The sequence below is a fragment of the Passer montanus genome, unplaced genomic scaffold (assembly GCF_014805655.1).
Source record: "Passer montanus isolate IOZ18808 unplaced genomic scaffold, ASM1480565v1 scaffold22, whole genome shotgun sequence".
Classification (NCBI taxonomy): Eukaryota; Metazoa; Chordata; class Aves; order Passeriformes; family Passeridae; genus Passer; species Passer montanus.
Window position 1 is genome coordinate 7,096,649 of NW_024366815.1, and position 12,514 is coordinate 7,109,162.

The 12,514-nt window shown below is 37.1% G+C and overlaps 1 protein-coding gene across 4 annotated transcripts in view; it reads right to left on the minus strand.

The window, feature by feature from the left end:
- The window catches only part of ARL15 (ADP ribosylation factor like GTPase 15), a 226,588-nt gene that overhangs the window by 138,620 nt on the left and 75,454 nt on the right, over nucleotides 1-12,514 (minus strand). For all 4 annotated transcript variants that reach the window (XM_039709652.1, XM_039709651.1, XM_039709654.1 and 1 more), the window contains 2 exons: nucleotides 7,678-7,822; nucleotides 4,825-4,884 (listed from right to left, as the gene is read on the minus strand). In XM_039709652.1, the coding sequence (XP_039565586.1) occupies nucleotides 4,825-4,884; nucleotides 7,678-7,822 (205 nt within the window). The remainder of the gene's footprint in view (nucleotides 1-4,824; nucleotides 4,885-7,677; nucleotides 7,823-12,514) is intronic.

Sequence of the window (12,514 nt, forward strand, 5' to 3'; positions counted from 1 at the left end):
ATTAAGGCAAAATACACATGCTTTGTTTAACCAAACCTATTTAAAGCTATTTGTTCTCAAGCTGTCACCTAGACAATTAATAGCTGGCCTAACAATGTGAATTTATGACTTTGGTAATCAAGCTTAAGAAGTAACAGCAGTGGGGAGGCAAGTTCTCATCTCTTTTCCTGGGCATGATCAACCAACTGGAGACAAGAGCATTCCTGATATTAACCACTCCACTCTTGCTAAGCACTTAACAGATTTTTATCTTAAATGAATTTTCCAATATGACTACCTAACATGTACTCTCTATGTTTGAGAAACTGGCTTTAGGGTGTATCACAAAACCTAACATAAACATAAGACAATATATTTAAATAAATAAAAAAGGGATCATTATTAGATCCTATAGCATGTTGTTAGCATTTTTAAACATTGTATGAAGAAGAACTGCTCACATCCAGAATCACTCTTTTCAATTTGACATGGCTCATTTTTTGGCATCTCACTTGTAGTTTCTAAGCCTCCATTTACAAGATAACAACATAAATTATTAAACAACTTATTCTAAAAAGACAACTGGAAATACTTAGTTGACTAGCAGGATGGACCTTAAATCTTGATATAGACCTGAATAAATATCTAAACCACAACATTATATTCTGTTTTGAAAGCATTACAAGTGCAAATGACTTTAAAAAACAGGGAATAAAAGGTACTTTTAGCCACTGTGTCTCCAGGTTGGAATCTCTTAGAACCAAAGAAAAAGCTTCCTATTGCATTTACACCTTCATTATCTGTCTTGAGAACCAACCTCAGCATTCACCATCTCAAACTTGTTTCAGCAAAACACTGTTAGAATCTTCTGAACAACAAACATTATCATCTGCCTTATTTTTAGTCTTCTCCCACTCCTCTCTATGTTCATCACACAAAATGCCACCCTTAGCTCCAACAACAAATTACTGCACTGTCAGAGGAAAGCATCACAACTGTAGTTTCTTTCCATACCATTACTCAGCTGAGTCGCATAATGAAGACAGATTTTTCCAATTGTCCTGGTAATAGTACATACTGAAACAATGTGGACTAGGGCATGGCATATCTCCACAATAATTTAAATCATACATATTATCTTTTAGACCAAATTTTTTGGGAGAAAAATGGTAATTTTTTTTAGCTTCTTGGGGACATGGAAGGGATTATTGGTATAGCAAAATAGCAACTTAGAGAACAGGCAGTTCAACTTGGTCAGCAAATAAAACAAGACTTTCTTTTCAAGTAATTTAAGAAAGCCTAATGTTATATTTGAAAGCTCTCTATACATGCTTACTTTATCAGGATCAAATTTTAGGTTTTTAAACAAAAAATTTATCAAATTGGATAAATCCTTTATTTTCTACTAGGACTGCAAGTTCCTGTCTTAGGAAACAAAAACAATAAAAAAACCAGAAATTGTGTTGAATTTTTAATACTCTAGAATCACGCGCTTCAAAGAAAAACTTCTGCATAGAGAGCACAACAAACTTTTTTCCCTGTCCTTAAATCTTAAAGGAGGATGAAGAAATCCTTTAATAGATTAAAGAAGGGAGACTATGATCCGTATGTTTTGCCCGAAAAATTTACAATCCCTGTAGAAACGAAGAAATAAAACCTGGCTTCATTATCAGCTTTGGAGACAACTAGCACAGTAAAAACTAGCACCATCTTTGACCTCAAGGAAGAATACTGCTTCAACAAAACAGAAAGGATACTACACAGTCAGCATCTGTTTCACATAAATGCTTGGCTGCTGAATATAAGAACCTTAAGCAGTATAACCTCTGCTGTGTTTTAAATACTGGCTGTTAATATGTTACTGTATGATGACATATGAAGATTTCTGTTACCTAAACCTAAAAAGACACAGCAACAAAAAAATTAAAACTACATAGAATGTCACTCTGTAAATAATATGTAACAACAGGCAGTGGTTGTTAGGAAAGATGCCTTCCTTCAAGTTTCCAAGATCAAATGGCTCGAGAAGACTTCCACACCACAGAAAAGAGAAATTATATAACAATAGCATAACGACTGAAGGCAAAAACCAGGAATAAGACAAAAAATCCCAACAATCAAGCAAAACATGGGTTTCTCTTCAACATCTGAAGCAGAAATTCCAAAACAAAATGCAACAGTAATGTCTTAGGGTGACAAATGAAAAATGTTTTGGTTTATTTTCATATAGGAGCAAGAAATAAACCATCCCTATTCCAGAAAGCTCAGGTTTTACCCTCATCAAACAGGAACACATTTCTCAGCTAAAAGGTTAAATGCTAGTCAGAGAATCACAGAATGATTTAGGTTGGAAAAGACCTCTACGATCATTGAGTACAACCTTTGACCTATCAGCACCTTGTAAACTAGTCCACAGCACTAAGTGCCATGTCCAGTTGTTTCTTGAACACCTCCAGGGATGGTGACTCCCTCGGCAGTCATTCCAATGTTTAACAACTGTTTTCATGAAGAAATTCTTCCTGATGTGCAGTCTGAACCTCCGCTGGTGCAGCTTGAGGCCATGTCCTCTCACCCTGTCGCTTGTTGACAGCAAGAAGAGAGAAATCTCTACCTGGCCACAGTCTCCTTTCAGGCAGTTGTAGAGAGTGATAAAGTCACCTCTGACCTTCCTTTTCTCCAGCATAAATACTCCCTCAGATGAGGAGTTTCCTTACCTGCTCCTCACCGCACTTGTGCTCCAGACCCTGCCCCAGCTCCACTGCCCTTCTCTGCACTCTCTCCAGCTCCTCAGTGTCTCTCTTGCACTGAGGGCTCAGCACTGGACACAGCACTGGAGCTGTGGCCTCAGCAGTGCCCAGTACAGGGGACAATCCCTGCCCTGGCCCTGCTGCCCACACCATGGCTGATCCAGGCCAGGATGCCATTGGCCTTCTTGGCCACCTGGGCACAGCCTGGCTCATGTTCAGCTGCTGTCAGCAGCACCCCCAGGTCCTTTCCAGCCTCTCTGTCCCAGCCTGTGGCACTGCCTGGGGCTCTTGTGACCCAAGGGCAGGACCCAGCACTGGGCCTTGTTGAACCTCACCCCACTGGCCTCAGCCCATCGATGCAGCCTGTCCAGATCCCTCTGCAGAGCCTTCCTGCCCTCCAGCAGATCAACACTCCCACCCACCTGGCCGTCATCTGCAAACCAAGAATGCACTTGATCCCCTTGTCTAGACCATCAATAAAGATATTAGACAAAAATGGGACCATAGTGAGTCCTGGGGAACACCACTAGTGACCACCAACTTTTGGAAAAAAACCAAACTTTTGGAAGCTTCCTTTTGCTCTCTTACCAGACAATGAAAAGGTAACAAAACTAGCATTTTTCAGCAATATTTTATATAAGAAATAAGATTACATAATTTTGAAACACAGACAGGCAAACACCCATAGGTCAAAGAAAGAAGGAAGTAAAAGGTGTAGTAAGAACTTCTGACAGTCCTTCTGTCTTTAAGAAGAGGTAAATGGATGAAAACAACAAACCAAGTATTCTGGATTACTCCTCATCATGAGCCAAAATTCTTCCCTACAATAAGATTTCTCAAAACACACATATCCATGATCAGAAAAGGTTAAGAGACTTTAACAAGGATCTGCTATAGAATACACAGATTCAATTCTTGATCTAAAAATTGTATTTACCTACATGAATTATATATTTCATATAGCTTAGTTAGCAGAATGTACAAACTAGACTGCAAATGATTCACCCTATTAAAAAAAAATCAAAAAAGTGACATTATGACTAAGTGCACATAATGCACATAACACACTCAAGCAGTACCTATACTATCCCTGAGGAGTGGTCCCTTTATGAAAGAAAACTTACTGGTGTTTTTTTTTACAGAATACATGCTCAAACAGAAACATGTACACTTAAATCCATGGACCAGTGGTAGCAAAGAGGAAATAACCTGCCTTCCACATATGTTTATCTCAAAGCCTTCTTGGAACAAGTTCAGTTAAGTCAACTACTATGCAACTAGATCTCCTGAAACTTTCCTTAAGGACCAAGTCAAATTCTACCCCAGATCATTTAACAGAGGTTACAAGCTCACTGAAAAATCTAATAAATATCCTCAATATTAAGTCTACTTTATTTAAACAAATATACGAAGAAGAGACAGTGGGTTTTAAATTAGAAGAATATTAGACTCCATGAGAACCCTCATCAGGAGAGTGTTTTCTTGCTTCTAAAAAACAACCTCACTTGAGACTGAGAGTCAGAATTGGGAGCCAAATAGGTGGTTGCCTGTATATAGAAAAGTTTAAAAAAGTCCTACAACCATAAAACAACCATTGCTCCAAAATCCAATAAATCCAATAAGAGAACAGTTCTCAAAGAATATAACTCATTATAAGTTGGCTGCCTTTGCAACATTTTCAGTGGTGCAGTGAATATATTGATTTTGACAAATGTTCACATAGTTACCTGAGCCAGTTCACATAAGTGAAAGTTCATACATACAATAAACACAAGGAACATACATTTCCTTGAGCTGCCACACAAGTCATACTAAAATTACAGTCCAGTTTGTATTTCTGTGTAACTTAACCACTTCAATCCAAGAAATTACATTAAAGAGATACACCATACACCTTCCACTCCTCCTGCTTTTTACCCTTTGCTCTTCGACAGCAGGATTTGTACAGGTTTTCTCAACTTTATCCGCTGACATTTTTAACTCCAGCTGTACTGATCTACCATTTTAAAATTTAAAATAACTAACAATTTAAAACAACTGACAGTGATGATGAGATTTAAACATGCATGTTTTATAAACAGAGGAATAAATGCCATACCTCCAAGTTCTTTTATGTTCAAAATTGCATTCTGGAATGGCACTGCTTTTATACTAAAACCTAAGAAGAGAAATACAGAACATTAGTAAGCTATTTGTTAAAGGGACCATTTGGAATCAATTGCATATATTCAGAAAAACAACTTTTTCCATCAAGAACCTGGATTTTGCGTGAGAAATTCTATTTTAATGAGTTTAAAAAGTCAGTTATAAGGGTGTGGGAAGGGGGTAAGAGGTGGAGGAGTGCCATAGAGTGGAACAAGAATAAATCAGGATAAGCAATGCAATTTTCAATTATAAGTAACTGGTACCCAAAATTTAGCACAAAACTCCCAGACCTTCTACCAGAATATACTTCTATAAAATCATCTTTACTGCATCTAGAACTAAAGTGGACAATCCAGACTACCACTAGTATGAGGTGATCATTCTGCAAATTTTAGGAGACCTTGAAAACAATGTGCAATTCAAATCACTGTATTCTTCCATTTAAACTTCATAGATGTTGGTTGCAACTGTATTATTAATTCTTTCTATAAATGTTATTAACTGAAAGACCCTTCTACAGACCTTAGCTGGATGTATTAAAATGGTCATAAGCACATTGGAAATATCTATGAGTCCTCTATTTACCTGATTTTTGCTTAAAACTGAAATAAAAATAAAAAATCCAACCAAACAAAAAAAAACACCAACAAAATGTGACCTTTACCCTTACCTGAAAATTCAGACAGACAAGAGAAAGGGAATGTGAAAGGCTCCCAGCCATACCAATGTATTATACACTAAATTTTGCATGTTCAGTGCACACACATGTATAAGCATACATAATACTTTATAGAGGAAAAATTATGTGTGCTCTTTCAGCAAAAAATATCCAGAAGGACATTCAATTTATTTCCATCTAGCATAAGCAGTTTCAACATGATCACATACCTGTAAACTGAGTAAAGAGGTTTTGAGAAAATGTGTTTCATTTCATGTTTATTTGCTACCATTTAAGAGAAACAAGATGTTTTTTCTCCCTGATTAGACCAATAAGATGTTAACAGTACTCCTACTATGATCAGTGCTAGATACAATAGAGGAAAGTACAAGAAAATCTGAAGGGAATAATTATGAAATATTTTGGGGATTGTTATCTTTAGAGAAATCCTAAACTCTTCCTAGAAAAAGGGAAAAAATGGAATGGGCCTGATTGGCATTGATAAAAAAAGCAAAAGTATACATGATAGCTTGAAACCTGAGTGGAGAAGTTGTCACGTTGTATTCTTGAATAGTCCACAATATTGTCTGATATGCCACATTTAAGAAGATTTATTATAAGCTGAATACCCTAGATGTGCATCATTTTGGTTTGCCTGCCTAGTATTCTCCAGAGCTGGTTTTCATTCCTAAGTTACCTCATCATATAATGGTATTTTATTGCACCTCTCTAGAAAAACAAAATCAATTTAGTTTTTAATTAGCGGTATTTTCATTACTTTCTCTGATAGCTCTATAATTCTATTTATATTGCTGTTACTATTTATTTCAGGGTCTAAACTGCTTAAGTAGAATCTAGTTTAATCCCAGAGACAAAACTCAAGAGAGAGATAAAAAAAAATTTTAAAAGGTTCATTACTCTACAATTTCCTTCTAACTTTTTGAGTTAGTCACCTTCTCACAGCTGACTGTCAGATCTCTCTAACATTGCCAGTAACACCACTACAGAGGCCACAGGTTAACTATTCACAGGTTAATAAAAACACTATTTCCTTGTACCCGTTTAACATTTTACTTACATTTGTATTAAATAATCTTATGTTCTTGTAAATTAAGAAAACATACACTGAAAAACAGTTGGGGTTGCTAATGCACAATAATGAAATTCAAGCCCATGAACCACAGCTACAGTTCGAAGCCATGTTACTGTAAACACAAGGTACTTGCGCAACACTTAGTATCGGTTCCATCAGCAAACCAACATTAATAATTGCTGCAGCCACTGAACCTCATTTGTTCAACCTCCATGACCTAATCTGCCCTCTTTCTGAACTTTTCAGCCAGGTAATCGCTCTTCTTACTTAACATGTCTGTTTTTGTTTTTGCTGGTGCTGTTTTGTTCCTGGTTTGTTTCTTGTTGGTTGTTTGGTTTTGTTTTGGGTTTTTTTTTCAATCAAAACATGCTTTTCAGTATTAGGCATTCTGGTTCACCATTATCAAGATGCCTATTCAAATTTTTTGGACTTAAGATAACTCTTATCTGTGGTTGTGCTGTCTGTTTTTATGTACCTCCTCAGTACCACTGAAACTTTCTGTAAATTGATTCTTTTGATCACAATCTGCCCTTACTGTATAAACAAGCCTGTTGCTCATCTAAAAAGCTGGGATTATCACAAAAAAATCATACTTCCATTACTTTTTTCTTTTTGGTCGCTACCATATACTACAAGGCAGCATGGACCAAGTACGTACAGAAATAAATCCCAATTAAAGTCTCACAGCATCACTGTCTGATTCTATTTTACAGCATATTCTCTTCCCTTCTCTCCAATATATAGTGAGACTGTTTAAAAATCAAAAGTAAAATGAGAAGAAAGAAACATTTTAATGTGTGTCTACAGTACAGTACTACTCTGCTTCATTAGACCACACATTTTTGACTTTTAACATATTCCAAATTCTATGTTCTCATGGGTATTCCCCAATATATGAACAAATACTGAAAGTATTGGTAGCTGCAAAGTGATCCATTAGGTACTTTCAACAGCAATGTAAGTAGGCTGAAGTTCCCTACAGCCTTTGCTATGTGTTTCAGTAGTCATCTTTGGGCAATATTCCAGCACACCATGGAATAAAAGCAGCACCCTACCTGTGGTAGACACAATATTCTCCGGGTTTTCACTGCAGAGCTGAGACAGAAGACTTGTCTTGCCAGAACCAGAGAGGCCTATGCAAACCAAGTCATACTCAGGTCGTGGTGGTGGCGGTCCCTTGCAGCAAAGTGCTCTAAAACACTGCCAGGGTAGGGCAAAACAAAAACAAAAGAAAGAGGTTAGTTTTCTTTTTTGGCAAATATTTATTCCCTTAACCTTCTAAGAAGGAAGTTTATAAACTTGAAGACATTGGAAAGAAGCAAAGTATTATTCCAACTTTTCATTTTGACTAAGTCAACAATTAATAGACTAAGACCACATCAACTAAAATCTAGAATGACTTTATAAGACAACAAGTATACATGTTAAATTTTCACCTAAACATCAAAAAGATGTGTGTCTATTTCCCAACCAGCACAAACTGGTCACACCATGACACAGGCTCATGCCCTATACAGCTCTGCAGCTGATTATGCATGAGTTTCCTTCCTGTGCTGATTTCATGCAATACCTGGTGTGAATATCAGAGCCAATCCTGAGCAGCTACTGACCAGTCTCTACCTGTTGTCAAAGAAAAGAATCAGAGACCTCTGCTCCACTAATATCCTTTCCAGGCTTGCTTTGTCACGCATTTCAGCTCAGAACAACAGCTTGTAAATAAGTAAATAAATAAACAATTAAATCTTTCTGGACATAGCTCTAGTAAAAACCAGATAGATATCTCACTTACTCTGGAGAAGTATAAATTAATCACAATGTAAACAAATAAAAATCTCTTACACAAAGCCTACCTCAGATTTCTGCCCACTTCTCTTAACCAGTTTTGACAAAGTAGGCCAAGTTTCCAAAATGTTCCTTAGGCCCTCATTAAGTTCTTCAGATCTTTGTCTATATGTGATTTAGAAACTTTTTATGTAAAAATCTAAAAGAATAAAATTCCATGAAAGCTAGGAAATGTATATTTTATGTAAAAAGCGTAATTACCCACTAATTTCCAAGGCAGACTTCCACCACCCCAATATACATAGACATAAATAACTTTTTCCCCCGTATCTGCCACCTTTATACCAAAGGAAGACATCTGCTCTAATAGGGAAGGGAAAACATGTCTGTGCAATCAGCCCTTTCTCACACATTCTGTTTTTACACAGCCCCAGCTGTTTATTTCCATCTTAACCACAAGTCTGCACTGTACCAATTGCAGGAAAAGAAATCCAGTCTTTACAACCTTAACCTAGTTTGTCTTGACAACTGCCCAGGTTTTCTCACTGAGAGCTACTGGAGGAGCAGAGAAACTGAACTGATGTCAGTAAGGCTCTAATGCAAACAGTGGGGTCTGACCCTGTGAGCAAGTCGTCCAGTGAGAATGTGATTATAAAAGGACAGCTCATTCAACACAGAACTTCAATTGGATTCTTTCGGTATAGATGGTAAGCTATTACACATGCTGCCAAAATAGTTTTCATTGCTTTGAAGAAGCAAAACACAAATTCAGTGAAACCTACAAAACTACTTCACCATCTTTTAAAAGAGTGAAAGGCAACACTTTATAAGAAGTAAAAATTTGTACAGTAATATTTAAGCTGAATAAAAGCAGCAGATTTCAAAAATAATAGCTCTGCCTGCATGAAGATTTGATTCAAAAACTGTTTTCTTAAGGTTTCCTCTTGTATGTGTCCTAGCTCAAAGGAATAAATTTGCCTACTAGCTTTATTTACTGATTTTCTATTCATTTACTAGTTTATACTTACCTCACAGGTTCTACAAAGCCACAGCAAACATTCTACTGTGGTACTTAAGTGAGAAAGGCCAACTGAGTTCATTGAAAAATATTAACTCCTTTAAATAGAGCTTCTACTTAATGGGTATCAAGCTGAAGGCCACAAAAAATCCTTCAGAGTTTGCCAGAGCTCCTGAGGCTGTGTCAGACCCTCTATAGCCAATCTTTAAAAGAATTCCATTTGTCCCTGTCATCATGGCATCTTTGCAATAACCTCTTGATGTGACATTGAAAAACATAAAGGAATAGATGAGCTGAAGGAATTCTGTGCTTCTCTGGCCAGCCACTTATACAACCAAACATGACACTCAAGCTCTGACAACATCTAATAACACACAGTTCTGTGAAAGATAATTTCTGCTCTTTGTAAAACATATATGGAGGCTCTGTGGCTGACAGGCAGGTTTGTGAAATTCAGGATCTCTCTACTGCAAACTCCTTAAGTCCAGCTTAGACTGGAAAATCTTTATAGGCTGTGGATGAAACACATGATCAAACATCCACTGCATCTCCAAAGTAGCATACATAGACTCATCACCCTCTCACTTATCCTTTACTACTAAACACAGTTAGGCATGAAAATTTCAGACAGACACCTAGAAGACAGGAACATGGCTCCCCCCAGACCACTCTTGTATTTTATTTGGTATGATTCCCTTATCTTTGCTACATTCATGACTTTGTCCTTCTGCTAGGCTAACTTCCTTCAGTAACTTGGTTTACTTGTAATGAAAACTTTTTTTAAAATATTTTAGCTTCAAAAAGCTGCTGAAACTTAAGCTATTATGTATAGCACTTAGCAGCAGCTGAGATGAGAAATTGTTGTAGAGGATGCTTGTAAAAACAGATTTAGACTTTATAAACTTGTTTCGCAACCGTCCTTACTCAAGCTCAATGAACATCTTTCCCATTGGAAATATCACCATACAAACAATCTGATCACTTTCTTCCTGTTCTCTCAGCAGCCTGAAGTTACCTGCTCCCTAACAAAGTTAGGGCCATTTAAGCATCCATTATAGAGACAAAACCTTTATTGTCACAACTCTGGCAACTGCATCTAGTAGCTACACAGTATCTGTGGGGAGTAAAAGATTCAAAAGTCACAGACCACACAAATAAAATTGCATCTTATATTCTGCATTTCATTATAGACAGAAAATGCATCCTGAAATATTTTATAACCATGGACTAGAGCTACACATTATTAAAGATGTCATCACGTATTACAATGCACTCTGAAAACCACAAAACTGCAAGAAGAGTGTACCAGTAACTGAAGAAGTCATTCCAGAGTTCCAAAACACAAATACATCAAAAACATTGACAGAGTTGCTTAATTTTCAACTAGTGGTCAGTCGTTTCCCAAACCAGCATACTTTCCACTCCATTTAGTCAACCCAAAAGGCATAAAGCTCAAATTAACTTGCCAGATATAGACCTGGAAGTCTCCTCCATTGATTCCCAAACTTGATTTGCTCAATGGGCAATAAAATCATGCCTTTTAGGTATTACAAAACAAACTCTAAACCCAAACAGTGCCTCTTAGAGGAAGTGTTAGAGCAGACAGAAAAGCAAACATTGGACTACTGCAAATACAGGGTCAAGCAGAGCTAGTTGGCAGAGTCATTGAAAGGTTGTTTAGGATATGGTCATGTATTCAGACCCCACTGCTAGCAACAAAAATGGAACATTTTTTTGAGCCTTCTCATCTTATCAGGGTAAGACGTTACTTAGTATAAAGGAAATGACACATCAAATTGTCAGCTTTCATAATTTTTGAGAATATCATATTTAAAGATACAGCCACTGGATGGGGGAAATAGACATGAAAAGAGAGGCAGGCAGGGAGAGTCAGGAATTCATTTTTTAATGAAGAAACATATTTTTAAGTACTGAAAATAAAACAATAAGCTACCTTTAAAAATGTATGCATTTAGTCAGTTTTTGAAAAAAAAAGGATGGATTAATCCAGGAAACTGGGAATTATTACTTGCGCTGCAGTCTGCAGAAATCGTTGCAATATTGAGCAGCACTGTTACTTTCATTTTACTTGTCAGTGTGCACTAATGGTGCATGTGCATGTATAATCATTTTTTAATAGTTAAGGGAAGAAGCTAGCCAGTTCTACTCCCCCTCACAGAATTCCAGCCCAACAAGATGATTCTGGGTTTTAGACAGACCAGTATTTATGCTGACAATCCTAGACAGTGTCCTTTTAAAGCCCTATGGAGATATCTTCTGGGAAAAGCATACTGTGTTTATAGCAGGGATGGCCAAATACTTCTGATATATGTGCCGCTCAGAGATCACAGATTGAAGATCTGGGCAGCAAATGTCCCTGAATTAGTACTCTCTACAACACATTAAACTACCTCCAGCTGTTGAGTCTGTCTCTGCCTACTCATTGTACTTCTCGTTTCACTCTCCTTTTTGGGGTGAAATACTCCATTATTTCTGCTTTGTTCTGGACCCATCTCCTGTCTGTTTCTTTTGTTGCCACTATTTAATAGGGACAAACAGAAGCAAGGGATTTCATGCTTAGTTGGTTAAACACACACACATTCATGGAAAAATACTTTAAGTTAGTGCAGCACTAATGCTAACAAACCAAGCATTCAGAACTTTTGAAATACAGAATTAAGGTTGAAAGCTCAACTCTAACTCTGCTCCCTTCCCCCGCTCTTGGTTTTACTTATGGATATGGTCTCCTTTTACAATTTATTTTTCATTGAAGGTATCTTTGAACAAACAGGCTTCTAGTACTTGCAGACACTTACATCCAGAGGACTAGTTAATGATCTGAAGCTGTTGATAAAACTCAAGGAGTTTATTAAAAAAAGTAAAATTTGCACATAGTAGGTTTCATAGTTCTGATGTTGTCTAAGATCAAGCAAGCACAAGAAACCTCAAACCTTGAAGAGGGGGGGCGCAATGACACAAGACAGACAGTCATAATGTTAACGATAGGAAACAACTCGAACAGCAGTGGAATAATTGAATGCAAGTAATAAAACACCCAAGGCACCAGAATGAAATTATAAACTGGGGGGTGG